General features: G+C 38.4%; 1 protein-coding gene across 4 annotated transcripts in view; it reads right to left on the reverse strand.

Moving 5' to 3' along the window:
- The window catches only part of HAPLN1 (hyaluronan and proteoglycan link protein 1), a 72662-nt gene that overhangs the window by 20718 nt on the left and 24119 nt on the right, over positions 1-27825 (reverse strand). Inside the window, exons 1-2 of one of the 4 annotated variants that reach the window (XM_037529947.2) lie at positions 20820-21034; positions 10146-10270 (exon numbers count right to left, since the gene is read on the reverse strand). In XM_037529947.2, the coding sequence (XP_037385844.1) occupies positions 10146-10245 (100 nt within the window). In that variant the 5' untranslated portion in view covers positions 10246-10270; positions 20820-21034. Of the gene's footprint in view, positions 1-10145; positions 10453-10860; positions 11071-20819; positions 21035-27825 lie in introns of those variants that run through there. The other 3 variants (XM_037529946.2, XM_037529945.2, XM_037529943.2) reach the window with 3 other exon arrangements.

A 27825-nucleotide genomic window follows, 5' to 3' on the forward strand; every position in this document is an offset into this window, starting at 1 on the left:
TGGGCTATTTTGAAAGATACCCACAGGCACGTAACTCTTATTACAATATATTATTACAATTCTTCTACTTTGTTATTAGTTATTGTTGAAACTTTATCATAGATGTGTGTGTATAGGAAAACTTTGTATATAGAGGGTTCATTACTATTTGCAGTTTCAGACATCCACTAATGGTCTTGGAAAAAAATCTACCTTGAATATAAGGGACTGCTGTACTGTCTATTTGGAGGGCTGATTACTTTTATTTATTTACTTATTTACTTACTTACTTATTTATTAGTTAAGTTTTTTGTATATCTTTTGTATCATTTTGTATTGCTGGTAAAATTCCCACCACCAATTCACCCATGAACCATCACCATAGTCCCTCGTGCTCTTCACTCCCCTGTCTTGATTACTTTTAATTAGTCGGAGACAGGATTTAGTTTTTTCCCCAGCTCTTCCTGATACAAAGGACACTGAGCCTGTAATTGTGAGTTATGCATAATAAATGGTGATAAATTTTAAAATCAACTTATTAATATTACCACTGGTAAGTGAAATATTACAATCCCACAACTAGAGACAATCTTAGTAGCTTCTCAACTCAGAGATGTTTTGGTTAATAGTTTAAATTTGTCCTTGTTATCACAGGTATGGATAAAGAAATAACACTTCAATTTCTATTATTTTAGACTTAGAAAATATTGGGTTATCATAATTATAGAGAATTAAGATTCTGTAACAACAGTCCTCAGAAATCACCATATGTGTGCATGTATATAGTTAAACTCTTCTATTAAAAAATAAATTCTGAGTTTATAGTGCAGTGACATTCTTAATATAAACATACTTTCCAGGACTTTAACTGTAATAGAGGTTTCTTTCAAAGACCATGGAGAAACCAAAACATTAGCTTGAATCATTCTTTTTCATTAGGCTATAATTAACCACACACTCCTTAATTATTGGAAATGTGCCTTTATGTGGTAAAGGGGTACAGCTTAAATCTCCTTGTTTCCACTCAGACCACTTCCACTTTGTGGTTAAGTGTAAGGCCAAGTTATTTGCAATTGCAGAAAGGACACTATTGGTGTTATACACTGATATAGTTAATATTTTCAACTTAACAAGAAAGTCATAAAACCCATACTGCCATAGTCAATCCTAGAGGCAGAAGGGACAAAAAAGGACCTTGTGATTCTTAATGAATTCTCCTGAACTGATAGCCTGTAATGTGTCTTAAGTTTAGTGCTAAAGCAAGATGAAAGGTAAGTCAAACACAAATATCCAGTGGACAAGGCTGAGGAAGTAAATGGAACAGCAGAAACTGAGGGCAGCAGGGATGGAAAGAATACTACCATTTCTGGGCACAAATGCCCCTTTCTACAGGGAGCAGGTACTGAGGGGAGCAGCGGGCGAGACAGGAGAGGTTGGCCGTGGCATGTGGGCATCTCCCTGGGGGGCCGGGAATCGAACCCGTGCTGCAGAGGTGCAGACAGCTTCACACCGCTGTGCTTAACCCGCTGTACCACCGGGGAGGCCCTTGAAATGCCTTAAAATTTTTTTTTTAAAGATTTATTTATTTATTTATACAAACACTGGGTACAGTCAGAAGCGCGGGAGGGTGAGAGAATTCACCAGAGCCAGAGCGGAGAACAGAACAGGCAGACTGACAAAGTGCACTGCTCAGGGGAGCAGCGGGTGGCAGGAGAGGTCTGCGCGCCATGTGGGACACTCACCGGGGGCCTGGGATTGAACCTGCGCTGCGGAGGCTGGGGGCAGCTTCGCAACCCAGCGCTCAACCACTGCGCCACTGGGGAGGCCCTTGAAATACTTTTAGAATAAAATTTGAACTTTGTACTTTTAAACACAAAGTGCAGCGTTTGGCCCCTGCGTACTCTTCCAATCTCATCTTAAACCACACCCTCTCTTACCACCAGGCTGGAATCCTTTCAGCAACTTTTTGCTTTAAAAACACCATATTTATTCCCATCTTAAGAGAATATGAATTTCCCACTTTTTCTACTTAGAAAGTTCTGGAGCTGACTTTTGATGTGGCCGGCTTCTGATCACAGATGATTCAGGTCTCAGCTTAATCCTCACCTGGTTGGGGAGCCCTTCCTCATCGCCCCTCTAAAGAGGTTCACCCTACAGTCCCCCTGATGCTCTCTCACAATCTTTAGTCCTTAAAAAACACTTTTATATTTGTTATGTGTTAACTTGTTTCTTTTTACTAAGTTATGTATGAAGACCAAATAAATAGTGACACAAAAGGAGGCTGAGTTCAAAGTGCTGGCTCTTGGTGCACAATTTGATTGTAATATATTGTGGATAGTCTATAAAAAGCTGACACTTTAGTTATCTTTTAAGATAAGGAATTGCTCATATGGAAACATCTAAGTGAAGCATTAACCACCCTGCCACATGTGATATAATTATCCCTGGCCACCAGCGAGGGTCCCACACACACAAAAAAAGTTAAAATGGCCATTTGTACTAATGATAGTCATTCTTGAGGGCATACATGTATAGTGCTACTATATTGTGGCAATACAACATATGCAAAATAATTTTAAAGCACTTTTATAAAATTTATTATGCTTTCTATGTCTTCATTTTGAAATAAAAATATTTCCATAGCAAAGATTTCTTTATTTTCCTTGGATACTATTAGTTAGAGAACTTTTTAGCTAAGTTTAACTTTTTAGCATTGTGTAAGATTTTTGTATTCCAATAGTTTCCCAGATAGTATATTTCTAATTTGCATATAAAATAGCCAAAACTAATAAAAATTTCTTTCTTAACAAAGAAATGTAAATCTATTCTTTCTTGATGTTTGGTAAAATCAGAGAAACATAGCAGGTTGAAATTACATTAGCATGAAGCGTTAAGCTACAGGTCAGTGCCTTAGTTGAGTCAACATTGGTTCTTGCAGATTTGCAACCAGAGGGAAAAGCTTCTCCACTTAGTGGATTTTTCTGGGTATTTGGGGAAGTTTCCAAATAATCTTTGGCTTCTTGCATACATTTGTCAGTTTCTGCACCCAGAATGGAACAGAGAAAGCAATGACTGTTAGTGTGAATTTGTTACCTGCAAATATTATTGAAATAGGAACTTATTCCTAAAAATGTCCTAAAATTTATTGTTTTAAAACATTCTTTATAGAACAGCATGGAATTCAACATTATAGGTTACTCAATAAGTTTAGAAATATTCTTAAAATATATTTTATGGTTTTATATCTACTGAGTGAAAAAACTAGTGAATGTAGATACAAAGTTTTAAATAATAAAATCTTTGTGTTTAGTAACTACTCTTTTTTCCATATTTTCACCTCTATTGATACTTATTCTTTCTTGCCTCACTTTGTTGCCTCAATAGTATTATCAATTATCAGTAAGCTCAGTAAGGAGATGGTCTGTGCTTTAATATGAGGAGGCCTGTGTTGAACAAATATCAAAAGGGGTAGATTTTCTCAAAAGGACAGACAAAAATCAAAGGTGAGGGCATGGGGTAGCATATGCCAAGTTGGTATGAAAATAAATACATTTCTGAATACAGAGTTAGAGATTTATAAAAATTATATGTCTATCTATAATCATTTCATTCCTAGTATTTTCTACCCTAACCACTGTGTATGTGTGTATATATGTTTAACGTATGCATGTTTGTGTATTTAGAATAGCAGCTATATAATTGAAGAAAGATATTGGCCATGTTTGACTTATGCCAATAATTTGAAAAAATTGCTTTTTCCAATACTTCTTAAATAAAAGTAATAACACTTAGTGCCATTTTCTCTGTAGCATTGCATACTTTTCTTTCATAGCTGTTATTATAGTCAATAGTTCTATATTCTTGGTAATGTCTGTTTCCCTGACTGTAAGCTCTATGAAGCCAGTGACCTTGTGTTAATTCTCATTCTGTTCTCAAAGCTTATTTAAAGTAAATGCTTGCTCTAGAGTAAATGCTTATATACCCCCAAACTCAAATATGATGATATTTAGAAGCAGGGTCTTTGAGAGATAATTATATCACAAGGCTGAAGCCCTTATGAATGGGTTAGTGCCCTTATGAGATACCCCAGAGCACTCCCTTTTACCATGTGAGCTTAAAGCAAAAATTTGACATTTAATGAACTAGAAAATAAGCTCTTAGCAGACATGGAATCTCCAATGCCTTGGTTATGAACTTCCTAATATCCAAAATTGTGAAAAATAAATAAGTCATCCAGTCTATGGTATTTTGTTTCAGCCATCTGAATGGGTGTATATATACCTATTTTTACGTATGTATCTCTCTCTATACATTTCACTCTTTTCTTTTGGGCTTATTTATGATATTCATATGCTCATATTCTAGTTTGATAAAAAATTAACCCGTGCTTAATGTAGCACATTTTTATTGTCACGTTTGGCTTCATATCTTATAGTAAAACATAAAGGATTTTAGAATTAGTCACTTAATTACAGTTAAGGTTACTAATTTTTATAATTCCTCTAGTTTTCTGATAATATAGCTAATAATTACTAGATAGAATTATTAAAAAGTATATGTTTCTCTAATACAGTTTGTAAGATATACTCCTTGATATTTATGAATTTTGCATTTGTGGCTAAAAGTAATATACTCTGCCTCAAAAAGACAAAAATGAATCAATTTAACTTTTTAAAACAGACCATGAAGTCAAAATGATTTTAAGTGGAAGAGAGAAAACTAAGCTGGATTAACACTAGTTACTGGGAGAAGATTTTCCCATTAAACTCTGGCTCTGAGATGGCTTGTGATCATACATTATTAAATTCATTCCACATTGTTTGATCCACTTTATACCATCAGATCCCAACTCTGCAGACATTACATAAGGAAAAGGATAGCCTTGCATTGACCAAATGTAAATCCATTTCTCTTCAAAGCTGCATGCACATTTTAGACAATTGCTGTGGTGTCTTTCCTCTGGGGCACTCATGGGGCAGCAGATGTTATGTGAAGTAAGGAAGCCATGCAATCAGTCAAACAAAATTTGCTTCTGAAACTCATTATCCTCTTCCTCATTGCTGCTTCTTATTCTATGAACAGAGATTTTCCTAGGGTTTGGTAAAATTAATTAGGACTTGCTTAGGAAAAGTACCTGGTTTTGGTCTTGGATTTACTCAGGAAATAAATGTGCCAGGTAGCACGTTAAATAACCAGAACACGTCAGATAAGGGTTGCTGCACTTTAGCAGCTGAGATATATGTTCTTTGTTTGAAAATAATTTTTATTGAAGAGGCATTAAATTATAACATTATATTAGTTTCAGGTGTGCATCATTATAAATCAAATTTATATATACTTCCTTAAGTTCACCACTAAAAGATTCTTATTGCAGAGATGGACACAAACAATTGGATTAAAATAAGTGGATGGCTAGGGCTGGAGGGAGAGGTAAAAGAAGTTTGAGAGAGATTTGGGGGCCAGGAGGGTGAAGAGTGCAGTGGTCAGGGTGAGAAATAAGCCCAGAGATGAGGAAGGGAAGTGTATTAGGTAAGAGAATCTGCCCCTCATCAGCCTTGCCATATAGTATAAGTGACATAAAAACTCTGGGTCTTGATTACTTCATTTGCACAATGGGTATTGATCTGGATGATCTCTACTGAACAACTTTTAAGTTCTTAAATTCTGTAAATCTGGTTTATATTATGCCAACATTACAGAATGAAAGCTGTCATCCAGTTAACATTCTAAATCTACACAATATGTCATGTGTTGCTACATGGATGCCACAGAATTCAATAAATGGTCATTATGATACATGCCTTGCATTATATGCATTTATTTACTCAACAAACATTTATTTTTTAAAAGATTTATTTATTTATGCTTATAAGAACTGGGGTACTGGCCAGAGGTGGGGGAGGCTGGTGAGAGGATTTACCAGAGACAGAGTGGGGAACAGAACATGTGGATTGAATGAAATACACTGCTGAGGGTAGCAGCAGGCAAGACAGGAGAGGTCTGCTGCACCATGTAGGTCAGCCCCCTGGCCAGCTGGGAATCGAACTTGTGCTGCAGTGGCTGCAGATAGCTTCATAGTGCTGCATCCTAAGCCCTTGCACCACCAGGAAGGCCCCCTCAACAAACATTTATTAAGCACCTACTACATGTCAGACTGTAGCATATAGATGGACTGACAGTCTGATAAAGAAGGGAGGGATTTTAGCAAAAGGTAATAAATGCCAAACTGGGACAGAGTTGTATGGGGCAAATGCAGGAAAGAGGAATTAACCACATTGGTAGGAGAGTACCCACTTCTAGAGATGAACTTCTGACAATTCTTTCTTTGGGGGAAAAAAAACACAAACAAAAACAACTAATCGTTTTATCTTTTGAGAAAGGTAACAATAAATTTTACTTATTTAATAGGAGGGAACAGTTTTCATTTCTGAGATTTCCTCACTAGTCTTTAAAAAAAAAAAGGTAAAGTAGCTTCTCTGTTCACCTAGTAAGAAGGTGACATAGAAAATATTCACCTCATTAGAACTAAGACAACGAGATAGTTCTATTAACAAGAGTTTGAAAAAGATGAGCTATTCCCACCAATAGTTGTGCTTCCTTTTCTATTAATATATCTGTTTTTCATTGTGGTTAAAATGACAGTAACTATTATCTTCTCCTGGGAGCTAAGTGTCAGGCTCTTTTCCATGTATTATCTCATTTAATTCTCACAAAGGCCTGTGGAATAATCAGTGATTAGTATAGTCTTACAGAATAGGTAACTAACTAGAAGAAAGTAATTGTCTATCATATAAAATCAGAAGTCACGTTAGGGGAAAACCTTGAACGAGTCATCAGAAGATCTGTGTACGATCCATCACCAGAGGCTTGCCAACTTGGATAAAGTTAAGCAAGTTTTGTATTAATTATAACCTTGGGGCCACCCTGGTGGCGCAAGGGTTTAAGATGCATCACTATGAAGCTATCCACAGCCATTGCAGCACGAGTTCAATCCCTGGCCAGGGAGGTGACCCACATGGCACAGCAGACCTCTCCTGTCTCGCCTGCTGCTCCACTCAGCACTTTATTTCAGCGGATCTGCCTGTTCTGTTCCTCACTCAGTCTCTGGTGAATCCTCTCACCCCTGCATCTCTGGTGCATGCCAGCTCTTGTATGCATAAATAAATAAATCTTAAAAAAAAAAGTTTTCTCATGTCTATGCAAATATTTTTTAAAAGTTGTACCATGAAAAAATTATATTAATCATCTCTAAATGTACTGGCAATTGAAAATCTACACAAAGAGTTTTTGGAACTGAACCAAATGTTTTAAAATTTGTACTTTTGTTTGATTTGGTTCTCCAGATAAAATTCTTCCTAATGGCCTGAAGTTTCAAAGGATTTAGAAGTTGTTTGACTAGGCACATCAAGAAATGAGGGAAACAATCCAGTAATTGAGAGTGTTAATGGAGATGGAATTAACAGCAGCTATCTCTTCTGGTGGAGAGCATTTGAGGAAATTACTATCCCTTAAACACTGAGGCAGTACATAATATATTAGCTAACACTTGACTGCACATTTTAGCAAACTCAGTGGACAAGTGAAATTTGCTTTCTCATGTCATCAAATGAATTTTTTAAAAAATGAAGTGGAATGAATTAGTACATGTGCAACATTATCAAAGTCTCTTTCTTCTTGGTAATGTGGGAGAATTTCCTTTTTCACCACTAGAAAAAATGTTCTTCACAAGAAATACTTTGCACAGAGCTCCACACTTGCCTTTTTTTTTTTTTTTTCTGGTCATCTAATTTTTTAAGACAGATTAAATTGTTTTGATTTTGTATCCATAGAAACTTCTACACCAAAATTAAGAGGAACCTTCAGAAAAATAATTAAGCAACGCGTGCGTGAGACTCAAGAACATATTTTCAAAGTGTTAAGCTCCTTTATTAAGGTAGACAAGGAGCAATAGAGAATGATTTGCACTATACCCTTGATTTACTGAGGCCTGGAGAACTAAGAGAACAAAAATGGAAATTTAATAAAAATTGGAAAGTGTTTTGCAGCCATATGAATTTTCAACAATTTTCTGTCACTGAGAGGAGATTATCCTGCTTATCTGTACAATATAAGAATTCAAGAGGTAAATTACTAATTTCATCATCTGACTGCAAATTTAAAAAAAATATGAGAGTTTTAGTTCTATTAGATTCCCTCTGGACCATGTTTAAAAAATAATTAAAAAATTAATATAAGGAAAGAATCCAGTATTTCAATTAATGAAGGTTATCCTTGTTAATGATTGTCTACTATGCCATATGACTTATTTTTGCTTTGTAAAAAAACAACTGAAATTATGGTAAGCCACTTGACAGTGGTTTCTCTGATGGACTGAAGCTATAAAATGTTCAATCTGAATGTTATAAAGTTAAAGGAAAAATTATTTGATATAATGTAACAAGAATCAGGTACTTGGAGCAATTTTAACATATGAATAAAAAATTGCTGACCTTGTACATAAATCATCATGATCCCATTACAACATTAACTTCCATAAGCAAAATGGAGTCTGGTAGTTTTATTACTTGAAAGTTCTTAGTAACTTTCTAAGAATGTGAATTTATAATTAAAATGAGATGGATTATCAAGGCATTAAAAATGAATAGTGTATGCAAATAATTTGGATAACTCTCCTACTTTGCCTCAGAAATTCCTTTGCATTAATTTCAAAGGGTATTGATAATGGAAAATCAGGAGCATAAGTTTTACATGCTAGAAAACTTGAATCTTACTTATAGGTTCCCCAGGAAAAATCTGTAAAATTTCAGTCCACTTTTAAAATAATATTTTCTTATGCTAGGTGTAATTTAGTGATTTGTACATATTTAATTATGTTTGTACATATTTAATTACATACCAGTTATTTATCTAATAATAACTTAAAATCATAGCTAAAATTTGTTTCACATTGGATTTAAAAATGTTGTTAATAATGGCTAGGTATTACTATTTGGGCTGAATTGAATTCTGTGAGTAGATGTTATTCCTTATCGGATCTCTATGTATAATATCTCAATAGTCTTTGGGAACCAGCTTTGATTCTGCTATATACATTAAAGGAAACTGCTGAGTCAGCAGCTTGCATATTAAAATGTATGATTATATAATTCTTATTCATGATCAAGCAGTGAAAAACATACAGCTGTTAGAAACAAAGAGAACAGAAAAAGATGTCTCAAATAGTCATTGTCAATTTCAGAATTCTGTGTGTGTGGTCCTAATGCGTACAGGAAAATACTTCTAGTCAGACTTACAGTATCACTTGACCTTCACAAGTCACACTTTTCAATAGTGGATGCAGTTTTCTGAGACTACACTTTTGACCTTGAAGATATAAGTTGGTGTTTTATGTCTCTTCATAAACTTCTTATGCCTCTCATTCCCAAACTGAGTTCATCTATATTAATGTTATCATATGTTCAAACTGTTAAATTCTGCAGTTCTCATTTTAATTATTCAGCATCCAAGGGCAAAGAGAAATTGCAGCTCCTTTAGACTATTTTTTTCTTACTGCATAAGTCTCTTAGCTTTCTTAATGCAGGATGTCCCTCATCTGAAGCTGGGACAGGAAATAGCTGCAGTGTGCTGCAGCCTCAAATCTTGCTACAGCTCTCAGGTTTAGGACACAGCTGAACTGAACAGAAAGATACAGGGACAATGTCTTAGTCTGTGGGAACTAAAGCTTTACGGAAGGAGATTATAGTAGGGTGAGTTACTTTTTTTGAAACTTGTCTGCCTTTCATTTTCTCATTATTATTAATGATCACTCTGACAGAATAACCTTACAGAGTAAGTTTTACTTCTTACTTCTTCCCCCTTTTCCTTGCACGTAAATAAACTTTATGCCCCCCAGTCTACTTACAAGATAGTAGCTGTACTAAAAAACCTTGAATCACAAATCCCTGCAATTGGACATCCTTAAGTCATTTCACTTTAATTGTCCCCAATACTTCACTCTACTGTAATGCAATAGCATTCAAAAGCCATGGAGCTTATTCACCAATTAGCAGAAAGGGAAAAAAAAGGCAATGCATCAGAACTAAAATCAAGACACACTAAACAAGCATCTCAACTGTAAGTAACTTGAAATTAATTTGACTTTCATAAGAGCACCTGGGTTTTCTTACCTTGGATGTGAATAACTCTGTCATGATCTAGAGTATAGTTGTCTGAATGATGATCAGCCCAGCAGATTGAAATCAGCACCAGAAGAAGTAAACTCTTCATCTTTAAAGCGAAAGGATCTTCTTCACTGTAAGAGCATCACATAGAAAGAGGCTTGTAAGATTTGGAAGCTTTTAGAGTGTTGCACTGCACAACTTATTACTGCCTTATCATCATAGAATGGGTCTGTAAGAATATTTAACCCAATCTGTTCAGAAAGTTACTGTAGCTGTCTTTCAGAGCTGAAGACTGCAGCTTTGAACAATTACAGTTTCCCTTATGTAGCCAGAGTTCACATAGTATTTAACTCTATCTTTGCAGAATGGTAAATCTAGAAATTGAAAACAGTGTAGTTTTGATGTAGAGAGTTACAGCAAGTTACAAAGTGATGTGGCAAGAATGCAAAATAGACCTAAATTTTTTTAAACCTCTGAATTTGAAGTATAAGTTAATATAACAATACTTTGATATATTTATGTTTGAATATTTATCACTCAGTCTAACTCGGAACTGAATCTTAGACCAAGGCAAATAAAGAATATTTGTATGAAACTTGACATCGTCATTCATTTTAGGTGGTTTCCTAAGGAGGTTAAATTTGCTTGTTCTAAAATAGAAAAGAGGACAAAAAAATGCCTGATTAAGTAGAAGCAGCATAGTTGTCACAGATTTACTTACCATCTTAAACACTGCTTGGTTCTATGGTGAAGAGTTGAAAATTATGGACAAACTAGGTTAGAGTTGTGCAGGCTACCACTGCAGTCCTCCTGATTGATTTTTCATTCATTTCTCCCTAAAATGCTGATGCAACAACTTCAGAGTGCCAGGTAGGGTCTCTGCAGTCAGCACAGGCACGGCTGCAGAGAATGTCCCTGCCAGCCTCGCAGGGTAATTAGGCAAATGAAGAGCCAAAATAGGCAGGGAGGCTCGGCTCAGGTCCTACGTGAAAGGCAGAGCCATCACTTGACTGTCCTCTAGCACCATGCTGATATGCTAAAAGCAGACATAATACCCCCAAACTTTGTCATTGGAAGGACCAAAAACTGACTCCAAGTGATACCAACCTTCTGCCCTTTGCAGTATTTGCCAGGCAAGAATTGCAGTGTAGCTCCTCTGTTTTAATGTGGAAGCAGAGGCAGATATTAACAAGGGCTTCTCTCATGCACACAGCAGCCTTAACAGTACATGGCTATTTTTAAAACTGAAATTGCACAGTACTGGCTTCTCACACTAATTTGCTTTTTCCAGGAAAGACTGACTCCCTGGAATACTTATTAAAGAGCTCAGAGTCCGTTCCTGGAGGTCCTTGTAGGCCAGTACTATTCACAGACTCCCCAAGTCTCTCCTGGGACAGACACACCTCTGCATGTCTCCTCTAAAAATTGTCATAGCTGTGATACTGATGGCTTCAGTCTTTCATATTTTCTTTAACCCTTTACTTTTTCTTCATTATGTCACAGAAAGATTGTAGACAAGCAAATTGAGAGACTTACTTTTCTAGGCAACTAATAGTGTCACCTTTAAAATTCTACCTGATTACCAATCTTACTTTCAGAAGTTCACTTGCTTGTGTCTCTAAGGATTTTTTTTGGAAATGTTTAATTTTTTTTGAAACTTCTGACTTTTATCCATAGGAATACTATCAACAAGTATTACATATTTTCAGCCCAGAAATACATTTTGGGTGAACAAATACAATAAAGATGATATTTTAGAATTTGGAATATAATTTGGACAATTATCCAAACAAACATAAAACCATGGACAAACCAACAAAGAGGTGTCAGGCACTTGCTAGCTGTCACAGGAATGGCTGAGGGAGGAATGTGGGAGAGTGTGAGGACAGCATACAATTTTGTCTGTTAAAGAAAGGGGAAATTCTGGACCTCCCTTGTGGCTCAGGGGTTAGCTCAGCACTATTACTGCCATGGCCTGAGTTCAATCCCCAGCCAGAGAGCTGATTCACATGATGCAGCAGACCTCTGCTATCTTGCCCGCTGCTCCTCTCAGCAGTGTATTTTAGTCGATCTGCCTGTTCTGCTCCCTACTCTGTCTTTGGTGAATTCTCTCACCCCCCACATCTCTGGCCTGCACCCTAGATCTTGTGTGCATAAATAAATAAAAATAAATCTTTTTTTAAGAAAAGGAGACCTTCTTTGTAAGAGTTCAAGATGATCAGAGATTTCGCTACATTAATTTTCATGTGTGTGGTCATCTACAGTATAATTTTTTTTAAGATTTATTTATTTATGCATACAAGAGCTGGGGTACAGGCCAGAGATGCAGGGGGTGAGAGGACTAACCAGAGACAGAGTGGGGAACAGAACAGGCAGACTGACTGAAATACACTGCTGAGGGGAGCAGCGGGCAAGACAGGAGAGGTCTGCTGCGCCATGTGGGTTGCTCCCTGGCTGGCCAGGGATGGAACTCGTATTGCAGAGGCTCATATTGCTTCATAGTGTGGTGCTTAACCCCTCGTGCCACCAGGGAGGCCCTACAGTACAATTTATAAGGAATTGTATATACACACACACACTCACACACACACTTAGGGTTGTGCATTCTACCACTGCAGCCTCTCTCATTTTTATACCTTTACCTAAAATATATTGCATGAAAATGTATCTCTTTTAATTCCATATCATAATATTAAATGCTTTACCATTAAGGGTTCATACCATTGAGTTAACTTTGGTGACACAGCCTTCAGCAAGCTGCAAGTACAACATAAAGTACATGGACCAAGGTCCTTAAAGACCAGTGCTGCCAGTGGCTGAGCTCTGGTCCTCAGGGGAGAAAGATGCTTTCATATAGCAGATGGTCATGTGCATGAATAAATGTAGGCTCCTGCCTATTTGCATTGTGGGCTGACATCTGACTATCCAGTTGTTAGGTAAAAGGTTTTATTTTTGACACGAGTAAAATTTAGGAAATTTGGGAGACGTCACAGAGGCAGCAACTGCCAGCCTTGAGTTAATACTCATAGTTCACCCGCAGGTCACATGTAGTGGGGCTCTTTTGATCGCCCACCTCGCCCTGCTGCCATGATGTTTCAACCAGGTTTCAGATGAGTCAAATTGCAAGGTTTGTGTTCATGCTGAAAGACATATAATAAGACTGAAATTTTATCCTTCTGCTTTGGTGATAATTGAACCATTATAATGGAAGCAAGGTACTCTAGACAAAGCAAAAGTCAAATAGTTAGATAGAAATAAAAATATACCAATGCTAACCTATCACCACCAAAGTGGCCAGTTGTTATTCTTTAAACACTCACTATGTTAAAATCATTGTACTAGGGAAACAAGAACAAAGGGAAGACACACATGCTATTCTCTGTGCCTTGAGATCTAATGCCACTTATTTCTTGAGCTACCGTGACATGCTAGGCACTGTCCTTGAGGCTTCACCCATTTATTTGTTCTTTCCCAGAACATCTCAATTGAAATATGGACTACACACATTTTACACTTCTGGAAATGGAGTCTTAAAAGTGGGATAGCCACCCCCTCCCCCGCCCCCATGTAAGGAAAGAGATGGTGCTCTAACCACAGAGTCTGCAATCTCTACTTACTTTTATTGGTGCCCTAGGAATTCAATCAGCTTTCTAAGACAGTTCTCACAACTCTCAAGCCTTCACAGACGCTGAAATGCCTCTCTCGCTTGGCGGTGGGTATCAGTACAGCCTTGTTCGCACAGGAAATGTGTGACTTCAAATTCTGAGTACTTTCTTATTCCTCACTGCATGCACAGTACCTGACACTGATCTGGGTGCCTTGAGAGAGGCTGAACAGGGAGTTAGCACAGAGTTTGCAGGCCTCTTCTTTGCCCCACCTCCACACACTACCAGTTACTCTCGAAACATGGTTTTGCACATTCCAAAGCAAGGTAACCCAAATCCTAATCATTAGACCCTTTATCTCACTCCCTGTCTGGGCAACATTATTGTAAAACTCTCCCATGTTGCTTGACCAAGAGGAATGTTATGGACACGTGGTCTTGCTAGACAAAACTGCTGAGAACCTGTTCAGAATCCCATTTGTGAGCCTCTGCCCCTCAAATCAAGTATATATAGATGTGTACCAGCAGCTTCAACACGCAAGGCACAACTCTCTCTAGAATCTGCCTGCACTCCTTTATTATTATTATTATTTTTTTTTCCTACACTCTTTTTCAAGTGTGTACCATCACTTGTAATAAAAGCCTCACTTCTAACTCACCTATTCTGACTCTCACAAGCATTCTTTTCTACACTGAAGACAAGAACCTCCAGGAGCCCCCCAGCTCTCCAGCTCCATCAAGAGGATGACTAAATGGAAGATTGCATTTGGGAGAAACCATTACAAAGACTAAAAGAGCTAAGATAAAGCGGAATCTAACACTGTTTCAAGTTTCACATAAGTTATTTTATAGAATATGGTGATAAGTTTCTTTTTCCTTCCATTCCTGGGCATAATGATATAAACCAGGATTCAATTTAACACTTGAAATTTCATTTAAAAATACAAAGGATATTAGAAATTGGATGAGCAAAGACACCACAGCAGCTCATTTGACAGAACTATTTTAAAACAGACTGAATCTTCTCTTTCTTGTTATCTTTTAAGTATGATGGGGTTATAAGTAGAAGAGGGTCCATGATGAGTATTTCCTAAAAGTTGATTAGTGCTTCAATAAAGTAAAACAAAGTTAAATAAAATAAGGACTGTGAAAGTATGCTTTTTCACTAGGTTATATTAATTCAATTTTTTTTGGGAAATAGCTCTTAACTTCTTGCTATTAGAATGGCCTTTACTTCATGGAATGACATCTTTTTAGACTATTCATATTGTAGATTTACTTAACTACAACAAAATTTTTTTAATGGCCACCTGATCCTGACTCCTCAATTGTTTTCTGTTGCTGGTTCACTATTTTCTGTTTTGAATCTACAGGTATATGAAATTCAGAAATCAGTTAAATGACTACTAACACATTTGAATTGTCCAATGTGGACAAAGTCCTAGGATTTACTACACACAATGGGGGCAGAAGACAAAATCACTTGGAATACATCCAAAGCTCATGAAAGATGCTACATTTGGGGGGAAAAAATCTTTGTTCAATTATATAATGACAACTTCCCTAAGGGAGTATTCTGTGTCAAAGCTGTGTGAACAGAGCTGTCCTCTTGCATTGGTCTAGGAGAGCACATGCTGCTGGAGAAATTAACAGGCCCCGAAAGAGGCGCAGCCAGAGACAGCATGGGGACCTTCTAACCTGGTCATGGTCATTCTGCTGCTTCCTTGCCCTTCCAGTGACCCTTTAGCAAACAAAGTCCTAGACCAGAAGGTTCTACTTCTGGTCATGTAACTATTATATCAGGTCTCAATGTCACATACAAAATAGTAATATAGCAATAATCTCCCCAGGGTGAGAAGTATTTTTCAAAAAGGATTAAAAACTATACAAATTATTGTTAATTGAGTTGGCATGGTCCACCTCAAACCCAAACAATTTTACAGATACATGTAAGAAAAAGAGCAAACTAAAGATATCTCCATCTCAGATGCAAATAGGTTCTAAGAGTTCACTATTTGGGATGAGTGCTGGAGTGAAAGCTATGTGTGGGGTCTGAACAACGGAAAACAGCACCTGGGAATTTGTTGGAAAAACAAATTCTCAGCATCCTACAAGCCCCGCCCCCATCTCGTGACCTTGACTCAGACTCCAATTTGAGAATCACTGGTCTCAGCCATTAAGATTACCAGGTGTTCTTCATTCTATGGTTATGCTCCAAAGAATCCACAGATGCCTAGAAAAAAATGCAAATGCCTGTGTTTATCTCTCCTCTCTTCCCATTTTCCTTTTTTCATCTTACATTGAACATGTATTTTTTTTTTAATAAAAAGTGTGACTTAAAAACTCTGTACAGGAATACACACATTTTTCTCTTATCTTACAAACTCTTTGTGATGTTGTTATGTTTACACAAATTTTCAAGGCAAAAAACTATGTAATTCAATTTGGAAAGATTCCCATTCAAAAATGGCTAATCATCTAAAATATATATTTGGCACTAAAAAAGGATTATTTGCCAGAATTTAGTTTTTTGTTTAGAATGGGATGACTGTCATTTTACTGAAGCAGTTTCATAAACTTCCTGAGACTGTCTGTGGACCTTTGACAATTATACCATGTCTACATCAGCCTTGACCCTTTAATTCTTCTCCACGGTCAACTTGGTTTCCCTGACTGGCTCATTGCAAAAGGAGGAAAGTGGCTAGAAATAGGGTAAAAAGTAGGAAAATGGTATAAAGGGAATATGAAGAACAGAATGAAAAGATGAAGAAAAGGCCACTAAAAATAACAAGAGCAATAAAAAAGAAGCAAAGGAATAATAAAAAGGATATTTGACATGCTATCTTGAAGTTTAAAGAAATGAAAATGCTACATGAAATGAATGCCGTGTTGCAGTTTCCAGAACCAAGAATGTCTTAAGAGGACTTCTCAAGGAACAAGATTTGTTATTTAGCTCAAGAGTCATCTTTTCTGGCAAAGTTACAGTGCATGGAGGAAGGAGTCCAGTGGTGGAAAGAAAAATGAGCAAGGGGTCTGTGGATTTCCCAGTAGTTTATTTGAGTGATATATATCCAATATATATATGAACACATATTTCAATATAATACTTACTTGACTCATCAATGCTTGTGATTATTACTAACTTACCCGAAATTGCTTAGGTTTAGAGGAAATCATTTAGAAGTAACCACTTAGTGACAGCTTTTTCGCTGTGACTGTTTCCACTGTTTAGCTGTGGTTTCTATCCACAATTAAAAGTCTCATAAATCTCAACAAGTCTGCTAGGGTCCTGTGACTCTCAGAATAAACTGCATTTGAAAATTTGAGTGATTTCTTTTCCTCGTTCTCTTCTGCAGATTCAAATCAACCTATTTCCTTTCCATTTCCCCTTTAATTTTTCATTATCATGCTCTTATTTTTCATTGGCACTTCTATTTCTCCATCCATTCTTACTCTGCTTTTTCTCTTTTCTATTTCACTGTATTTATTTCTTTATTGTTGCATCTTTGACACGATGACGTATTTTTTCACCAAACCAGGCCATAGGGTTAACAGGAGAATTATTTTTAACTATATAGAAATTGGGGATAACAGAAAGATAGGAATATATGGTAGGAGTGTAATGGAAGAAGGCAGATTGAGTTTCTTTTCATCTGCCACTTTCTAGTTGTATGATCCTGAGAAGTCATTCAACTACTTCTCCGTATCAAGTTTTTCATCAGTCAATTAGAATACTTGCATGTCAAATGTCAAAGACTTTTAAGCTGTTAATCTTATTTAACCACTCTTTACTAGAGTTATTAGGCCCATACTGCATTTTGAGATGGTACTTTTCAGCGAGTAAATTCATGGGCTATTAAATAGGTGGTAGCAATAATGTTTGTTTAAGTAGCAATTCAATTCACTTATTGCTTTTGGCTACTTATTTTTCCTTCCTCAGCTCTCTCTTTGAAAATATTGATAATAATGTGGGACAAACTTAGAAATCTTTCACTGAATCAAAGTACATCTGCTCAGGGCCTCCCCGGTGGTGCAGTGGTTGAGCGCTGGGTTGCGAAGCTGCCCGCGGCCTCTGCGGCACCGGTTCGATCCCCGGCTGCTGGCCACCGGAGGAGGGTCCACATGGCGCGCAGACCTCTCCTGCAGCCCGCTGCTCCCTCAGCAGTGTACTTTGGTCCCTCTGCCTGCTCCCCGTTCTGGCTCTCCCCGCTCTAGCTCTGGTGAATGCTCTCACCCTCCCGCGCTTCTGACTGTACCCAGTGCTTGTATAACAAAAAAAACAAACAAATAAATAAATAAAACATGCCTCTATTAAAAAAAATAAATCAAAGTACATCTGCTCAGGCTGTTCATTTGCCATCTGAAACTGCTTTAGATAATTCCTGAAACAAGAGTTACATTTGAGAAAACCAGCTTTTATGAAAGGGTTCTGCAGCCATTTTGTTGGTTTCTAAAATAAATATAAAAGGCGTATATGAATAAAAACATAAATTATATTTGGTGTTTATAGTGCTGAATTCAACAAGCTTTTATTGAATTCCTGGGGGTTAAGGGGAGCAGTGCATTATATATTAATAAGTGCAGGGACTTATTGAGGCTTTTTTCATTTCTGAGTAACCAACAATCTGACATTGCTGAAAAAATAAATGAATGAAGAACATATAGAAAGAATTTGGTACTCCTATGTTATAAATTATATGGAGCCTAAACTTAAAGTAATACTTAAAATTTGTGAATGTTTCATTCAACATTTCTTTCCATGAAATGCCTTCAGTGGAAATTGTGTTCTCTAATCCAGTGCACGTTGAGGTGGGGATGGAATTTAAAGTTATAATAAATATATTTCTATGTTTATATTATATCTTATTTGGGTAATTTCTCCAGGATGTAAAGGGTAGGCTATGACTCCCTAATCTTGTGTTATGGTCTCCTTAGCCAGGAATCTCTTCATCTTGGCTAAAACCAGTGGAGGGGTAGTTTTCAAAACCCAACAAATGACTGGAAGAACACAATATAAATTGTAATCTTGTCAAAAATGGAGTTTCTTGTCATTGTGTATTCTTAGGGTCTTTGCATGTGTTGCCACATGACAGGGATGGTGTGTGTACACAGAAACATCAGTTCATTCTGAGATTATGTGCTTAAAAATCTCCTTTTCCCTAAGCAGTTCATTTACAGTCAGTAAGACTCTCTTTCCAGGTCATACGGAGATAATTCCAGACTTGCTTTTAATATTTTCCAATATTCTAGTTCTAACTCTAGCCAATAATTCACAACCTTTTGGGAAAAGGTGGTATGTATGATAGATGGACAAGGAGATTCCTGGTCTCAAAGCCCGAGTGTGGCAGAATTTACTCTGGTAGTTTTGGGGTGTTTCTGGGAGTTCTGTCTATCAGAGGGGTTCTCACTAGCTACTCAAAAGTTTTTCATTTACAAGATATTGTGAAGTCTTCATGTCTTCCAAAACAACAGTCTCTTTTTTAATCAGACAGTTGTTGACAGAGGAGGATAATAACATTAATATATTAAGCAATAAATTTGGATGGTAATGATGATATTAAAATAAAATAAAGTTATCTTCCCCTCTGTTTATCTTTGGGAAAATTGTTCTATTTTTGATGCCCTGAAAATTGTAATTTTGCCATAAGACATAAAGTTAGATGATAACTAATATGAACGTTATTTGTTTATGCTACTAAAAATACACCATAGAAAGCAGAAGAAAACATTCATTTTTATCATAACACCAAGAAAATTATCAAAAATCAAATCACCTCATAAACAACTCTTAAAAGATGATTAAATGTGTCACAGTAGAAATTAGCAATGCTGCCACTTTTCAGGCTAACTCGTAATTTCTTTACACATTAGTATTCTAAATGCTGCCAGGTGTATTGACATTCTAATAAGCATCAAATTTTAAAATAAGAAGTCTGAATAATAGAGGTAATTTTGACTAATTTTTTTTTCCTGGTCTAGAATAATTTCCTCAAAAATCAAACAAACAAGAGAAGATTGTACTTGTGTTTACATTGTTCTGGAAAAAAATTCTCTAAAGAGTAAATAAGCATTCTCTAGGAGTATGCTTGGTAGGTATACTTGTACAGGAAAGACATCATTTTATAGACACATTCTTCCTTGATTCCATGACCAAAAAAATCTCACTAGCATCAATAACTAAGCACTGTATTGAATGACTAAAAGTTAGACTCTGAAATATTCTTTTTCAATGTATAAAATCAAGTGACTTACAGTCATTATTAGCAATAGTAAATGATTTTGAACACTGACAAGGAGTTTGGTACTATGATTTATACAAAGGTATACTTATTTCTGACTGAACTGAATTTCAAATAGAACTTCAACATAGGCAACTTAAAGAAATTAGAAATTACCTTCTTAGCAACGATGTATAACAGTTTTTTTCCCTGAAACATTACAAAAGAATATTCTAGCAAGTAGTAACAGTTTAGAAATCTCTTATTATTTTCTAAATAAAACAAATTCAAAAACAGACAAGAGCAAATCAAACAAGTTTCCATTTTTATTACTTTTATGTCATTTTAAAATCATAGACTATAACTTTCCTGTTTATATTTTAATGTGCAAATATGAATAAAATAAGACTGATTTTAAATACAAATTACATAAAAACAAGTTTAGGGCTAGCTTATATGCATACAACTAAATGACTGCTCTTAGTTACAGGCTTTATAATGTGGGAACAAACGTTTTTAAATGAAAATATTTGAGAGTATGGTTTATATGGATAGAAATATCACTTTCAAACAAATTGCTTCCAAGAGTATTTCTAAATGAGCTAACAAAACATTATTTTAAGATTTCATTTCATTTAAAATTCTAGCATTTCTTATAAAGTTCAAAATTTCAACAGCTGTCAGTTAAACATATTAGATCCATATATCAACACTGGATAGAAAAATACAATTGTAAATCATCTACAAAATAGCTTTGGTGGCAACAGTAACAAGTTTTCTACATAATGCAAAATCCAACCCTGCATCCCACATGTAATTTTAAAATAGTCAATAAACAACAAGAATCAGGCAACTCACATATTTTAAACGATGATCAGATTCTGAGAAGGTGTAGACTGATTTTAAATATATATACCAATTCTGACTTTTTACTACATGCAAGAAATAGGTCTAGAATTAATTTACTGAGGTATCTGACTGTGCTAAGTCATGGTAAAAACAAAATAAATCTATTAAAATAGTGAGTGATCTTTAGCAGCAGAACTTCCCTTCTCTCCTCTCAGCTTGATGCAGTTCCCACCTCTTTTGGCTGTCACTTTTAAGATATCTTCCAAGACTTTGAAGCAGGTTTACTATTGGTCCACATTCTACGTCAAAACATGATCTCATCAGAATTCAGTTCATTGGCTTCTAGTAACAAAGCCTGTTGCAGCCAAAAAGACATTCTACACAGCATAAAAATGGAGAATAGAATATTCTCCAATTAGCATGGCAAATATTGACAACTAAATTCACTAAATTAAGTTTCCAAATTGGTTTACTGAAGCAAAATACATCCTAACATTCATGTTAATAGATTCTTAAGTTATGGAGATCTTTGAATGTGTGTTTTAGACTTTTAAAATGAAATAATTCTCATTTACATCTTCTTTAGCTAAGGAATTTGTTTATTCTAAAAAGAAATGCATTTAAACAACTTACTTTATAGATACTGAAACTTAGTCAATTAGAATGAAATATTCTATACTTCAAAAAATGTTTCTATATAACTGGTAACTTTCTTTTACAAAGAACAATGGCACTTCAAACTTTTTTAAGTATTAGGCTTGCCATCAATTTAAAGCTAAATAATCATCCTTCACTATAATATACAAAAAATATGAGCAGTACTAACCCAAGAAATGGCAAGACTAGGTACACCTAAATCTCAAAGATATTTTATGCCCTAAATACCATAAAATGACCACATCTTCCCCTCCTGAAGGACCTTCCCTTTCAACCTGAATCCATGTTACTACCTTTAGAATTACCAGAGTGCCAACTACTCAAGATCTTTTCATTTCAAACTTGACCATGGTTTTATAGAATATTATGGGTAGTCTCAAGTTTGTGATCACAAGAGCAGTTTAAAGGTTACAGAATTCCTGAGTGGGTACTGACAAAATTAAGAGGAAGAGAGAAATATAAAAATGAAGTTTCATAGAGACTTCCATACATTTCAGAGAAAGTAGGCATTCTATGAACAATTGCATAAGATACTCAAATGCTTATCAATGGCAGCTGAGGGTAATTTGTGTACTAATGACCTTTGAGTAACCTCTTATATCACTTAGCTTTAGCAAGTACAAAGATATATTTATATCTAAGTGATAGAATGTAATCCTGAGAATATAATACCTGGAAAAACAAGTGGCATGATAAATTTGCATGACTCCTCAAAAAAGGCACTGCTATCCAAAAACTGTAGAAAAACCTCATACACACAGCTGTCTGTCATCACCCTCATATGCTGATAATAACTGCACACTTGAAAGTCAGTTTTATACACAAAACTACAAATACTGAGAGAAACTGTAAAGATATTGATACCGGAATTGTAGGTTTTCAGGCCTAGTCTCCCAGCCAGGAATGGATCCCAAGCTACAGGGGCAGCGCTGAGTCCCAGCCACTAGACCACCACGGGTTGGTTTCTCATGAAGCCTCAGCAGGAACTTTGCAGACACTCAGGCAAGCAAATGAGAAGAGGTAGATTTGTTTAAAGAAAAAGTTTATTGAGGAGAAAAGGAACAGAAATAAAGTGGGACTCCCAGGCCATGGAACCAGGCTAGGGAGGGGCAAGGAAGCCAAAGTGTATTCTTGTCTCAGGGAATATATACCTTCTTTACCTAATTATTCTAAAGCTCCACTAGCCTCTTTGTGATTGGTTAGTTCTCCCAGTGGTGTCACTCACTGCCTAAATGTCTCTGTACCCAGAACTAAGTCTTTGTGTCCCAACCTGTAGGTTAAGTGATTTTCAGGCTTTTCTGCCCTCCCACCATTAGGATTAATAATGGATCCTTGCGGTCCTGAATGCATGCCTGATGGTGGACACCTCAAGTAGGGTGTGGGCATGCGTAAGTAGGTACACCTGGGTTAAGAGACTGGGCTTTTAAGGGCAGCATCACGGGGATGCCAGAAGAAGCAGAGAGAACAAGAGTGAAAGAAAGACTGAATGAGAAGCAGAGACTGCCAGCAAATGCCAGAGAGCCCAGAAAGAGTGAAGACTTGCTGGGGGATGGGAGGCCTGCCAGCCTCTCTGCCCCAGCCCCCTCTTCCACCCCTGCCTGCTGTGTACCCAGTAAAATCCAAATAAAAGCCTAAAAAGCCCCCAGGACTCCAGGACTCTCCAGGACTCCTTTACTCTGTCCGCTGGGATCTTAGAGATCCTGCCCTTATCTTTTTTTCTTCATTGCCCTCTATTTGGAAAGTCTTGTTGACCCTAAGGTCATAAAGTAAGTCCCTAATATCATAAGTCCTGGGGTGTTTGATTAGTCCCCTTGGAATTTGTTGCCCTTATCTCTGGAGCCTTCCTTAACTCTCCTGAAGTCCCTGCACTGTCCTTGAGGCTGCCTAATTATCCTTAACTTGCCCCAGGATTCAATATTAATGTAATAGAAAATGGAATATTAGTGACTGATTCTGAGACTGATTTGTGAAAAAGTGTATTTTTGTTGGGAATATTTTAAAAGGCTAAAGGCCCTAGGGGGCCTCCCTGGTGGCACAAGGGGTTAAGACACAACCTATGAAGCTGTCCACAGCGACTGCAGCACAAGTTCAATCCCTGGCAAGGGAGCTACCCACATGGTGCAGCAGACCTCTCCTGACTCACCTGCTGCTCCTCTCAGCAGTGTATTTCAGTCAATCTGCCTGTTCTGTTCCCCACTCTCTCCGGTGAATCTTCTCACCCCCCGGATCTCTGGCCTGTACCCCAGCTCTTGTATGCATTAAAAAAAAAAAGGCCCTAGGGCTGAGAAACAAGCTGCAAGGAAAAGAAAAGAGAAAAAGGAGGAGGAGGAAGAACAGGAAGTGGATGATGATTTGGGGGCAGAAGGAGAAAATTGGGGAAAGAAGGAAAAAGGGGAGGAGAAGCCAGGGAGGGGGAACGGATAGTAGGAGGAGAAGGGATAGAAGGAAGTAAAGCGGGACAGGAAGGAAGTGGAAAAGAAGGGGAGGGAGAAGAGGAAAAAATGGAACAGTTGGGGAGAGGAGGGTAGTGTGGCTTGGTGATAGAGGATACCTGAAAATGGCACAACCAGCACAGCCCCTGGAAGTGGGAGAAATAAATTAAAGACAGAGGGCCTCCCCGGTGGCGCAGCGGTTGTGCGCTGGGTTGCAAAGCTGCCCGTGGCCTCTGCGGCGCCGGTTCAATCCCCGGCTGCTCCCCGGCCACCAGAGGAGGGTCCCACATGGCGCGCAGACCTCTCCTGCCGCCCGCTGCTCCCCTCAGCAGTGTACTTCGGTCCTTCTGCCTGCTCTGCTCCCCGCTCTGGCTCTGGTGAATTCTCTCGCCCTCCGGTGCTTCTGCCTGTACCCAGTGCTTGTATAAATAAATAAAAATAAATCTTTAAAAAAAAAAATAAAGACAGATACTTCAACAGAGGGGGAATAGAGCAGCAGATAAGCTAAATGAAGTATCGAGCAGATCTACAGAGGGACACACAGCCTTATGTAATTCAGGGACTCCTAGATGATGTGCTGTGCCATACAAATTCATAATTCAAGTAATTATCTGTTGCATACCACTTTCTGCCTAGCAAGTAGAAACAAACTCAGCTGCAGCTTCCAAAGCAGAGAGGCCATGGAACAACAGAACAGAGCAGGAGGTAAGAGGCGTGTTCAAGAAATATTTTAAAAGGCAATGCTTCACTTGTAATCAGGGAAATGCAAATCAAAACTACAATGAAATATCATCTTACACCAGTGAGAATGGCACATATTTAAAAAACTAGCGGGCCTCCCCTGGTGGTGCAGCAGTTGAGCACTGGGCTGTGAAGCTGCCTGCAGCCTCTGCAGCACTGGTTTAATCCCTGGCTGCTGGCGAGGGTCCCACATGGCACGACAGACCTCTCCTGCTGCGCCCCCTGCTCCCCTCAGCATTGTGATTCGTCACTCTGCCTGTTTTGTTCCCCACTCTGGTTCTGGTGAATTTTGTCACCCTCCCGTGCTTCTGACTGTACCCAGAGCTTGTATAAATAAATAATCTTTAAAAAAACAAAAAACAAAAAACAAAAAAAACTAGCAACAACAAATGTTGGTGTGGAGGATTTGGAGAAAAAGGAACTCTCCTGCACTGCTGGTGGGAGTGCAAACTTGTTCAACCATATGGAGAGCTGTGGTTCCTCAATCTGCTAAAGATGGAACTTCCATATGATCCAGCAATTCTACTCCTAGATATTTACCCAAAGGACATAGAAACATTAATTCAAAGGGGCACCTGCACCCCTATGTTTATAGCAGCACTATTTACAATAGCTAAGCTGTGGAAACAACCTAAATGCCCCAAAATAGATGACTGGATCAAGAAGATGTGGTACATATACACCATGGAATATCACTCAGCAATCAAAAAAGATAAACTCATGCAATTTGCAGCAACAAGGATAGAGCTGGAAGGGATCATGCTCAGCGAAATAAACTAGAAAGAAAAAGAAAAATACCAGATGGTCTCACTCATAGCAGGAATTTAGAAAACCTAAATAAGGGACCAGGAAAAAGACTAATTATAATAAAGTAAAAATCAAAATCAACAAGCAACTATAAACCAGAGACACAGTATGGGGGGAGGGGGAGGAGGGAGTAGGATTAAAACAGGGAGGGGGGAATTGTATGGGGACTATAACAAGATGAAAATGCATACAATGTGCAAAAATGAAAAATAATGTAAAAATGTATAAAATTAAAAAAAAAAACTTAAAAAAGGAACTATTGGAGAAAGATGGGCTCTTCAGCATACAATGGAAATGGTACCCTGAGGCCGTCCAGTGCAACAGCCCAGCAGGTACCTAACCCAGCCTGAGAGAGAACAGGAGTGTAACACAAAGAAGATTGCTTAGTCAGATTGAAAAACAAAGAAATGAGAAGAGGGCAAGAGATAATAGTAATTGCTAGAAAGGCATATGCATGGGGGAATGAGCTACAGGGACTTGGGCTGTTCATTTTACTGCACAGAGTTCTGCGTGACTGGAGAGTAAGATAATCCTTATGAACTGACTGGAGACAAGGCTGGACAAGCAGTAGGGCCAGGCACGAGAAAGTCTGTATGTCACTGTAGGGGCAGTGACATGATCTGCTTCTTTGCTTCTCTCTCAGCTTCTCTTTCGGCTTCTCCTGGCGTCCCCGTTATGCTGCCCTTAATAGCACAGTCTCAGCCCAGGTGAATCCCATCTACCTATGCCCACACCCTACTCCAGGTGCCCGCCATCAGGCATGCATTCAGGACCATAAGGATCCATCATCTATCCTGATGGCCGGGAGGGCAGAAAAGCCTGACATTTTTCCTTCCCCTACAGTCCAACCCCTCAGGGTTTTCTGCCATACAGTCTATATATATAAACAATTTTCTTATCAAACATAAACAATGCAGCCATGGCCCACAAAAGCAAATACATCACAATATAACAACAAAATACAACAGAACACAAATAAGTCCAGGCAGGGCCCCAACCTAGTGCAAAAGACAATTATTTGTACCAGCAGATGACCCACCAAATCTGCTGCCGAAGGCACTGCTCATACGAGGGAGGGGAACCACTCACGGCATTTACTATAACACGCCAGCAGCCGTCAGGCTTCCTGGCCTTCTCTGGCTGTAGTCTCGGCTACAAGCCACACACAGCATCCACCCCCAGGATGCACTCACTCTGGGATTGGCGACTCTATACACTGTTGGGGTAATCGCCAACCCTCAGGGTTCTGTCTGCAGTTGCTCCAACATTCGGCCTTCACAGCCACCCGTGCGACTCACAGACCCCTGCACTCAGGCCAACCCACTGCACAAGCACATGGGTTGGGGATCCAAACTCTACATGCGGCTTGGGCTCCACCCCAAGCCATGTTCCCCACCCGTCCCCAAGGACGGGTCCCTCAGCAACTCACCCTCACTCGACAATGAGCAGGGCATCACCCACAGGTGATTTTACGAGACTCACATGTCTTCAGCATACTCAGGCTGCCTAACAGCCGCTCAGGGCTTCCCAAACTTAGCATCAGCACCAGCTTTTGCCTTCTCAGTTGTCTTTTCTCCTCTGCCTGGCTGCTGGGCATACACAGGCTGCTTTTGGCCACCAAGGCCTACTGGCCACCCCCAGATTCCCATCTCCTGGGGTTTACAAACGAAACTGTTTCACCCCAGGGTCCCAAAAACATATCAACCTGCAATTTCCTCTGCCTTCTGGAGGGATTGTCAGTCCAAGTTCATCAGTCCAAGTCCATTAGTCCAAGTCCATTGGCCTCTCCCTGCATCAGCACTGGCAAGCTCTGAATCGTAGTCCTCTCTTCTGACGATTCTTGCTACCTCAGGGGTCGTTGGCTGGTCCTCTCGGGTATCTCCTCCTCCAGCTGAGGTCTTGTCCCGCAGCTGCCGGATGGTGTCCACCTTCTGTGCCGCCATGGCGCCTCCAGTGTGGTCACGGGCTCACACAGTCTGTTACTCCTAAGTCCCTCCAGGTCTTCGGAGGGCTCCATACCCGTCTGCATGTATCATCCTGCCGACTATGCCAATTGTAAGGTCAGGACATGGACACAGTGCAGGTTTTCTGATATCCAGCAGACCGGGTAAAGGAGGAATCAGAGTCCTCAGTAGTTTTTTTGCAGGCTTTTATTGGGTTTACCAGGAACACGGCAGGCAGGCCTCCCAGACCCCAGCAAGTCTTCACTCTATCTGGGCTTTCCGGCGTTCTCTGCTTATCTCTAGGCTTCTATTCATTCTCGGCTTCTTGGCTTCTGCTGGCGTCCCTGTGATGCCGCCCTTAAAAGCCCAGGCTCAGCCCAGATGAATCCCATCTACCTATGCCCACACCCTACTCCAGGTGCCCACCATCAGGCA

This window comes from Talpa occidentalis, unplaced genomic scaffold (genome assembly GCF_014898055.3).
Source record: "Talpa occidentalis isolate TD23 unplaced genomic scaffold, MPIMG_talOcc4v2.1 talOcc4.6, whole genome shotgun sequence".
Taxonomy (NCBI): Eukaryota; Metazoa; Chordata; class Mammalia; order Eulipotyphla; family Talpidae; genus Talpa; species Talpa occidentalis.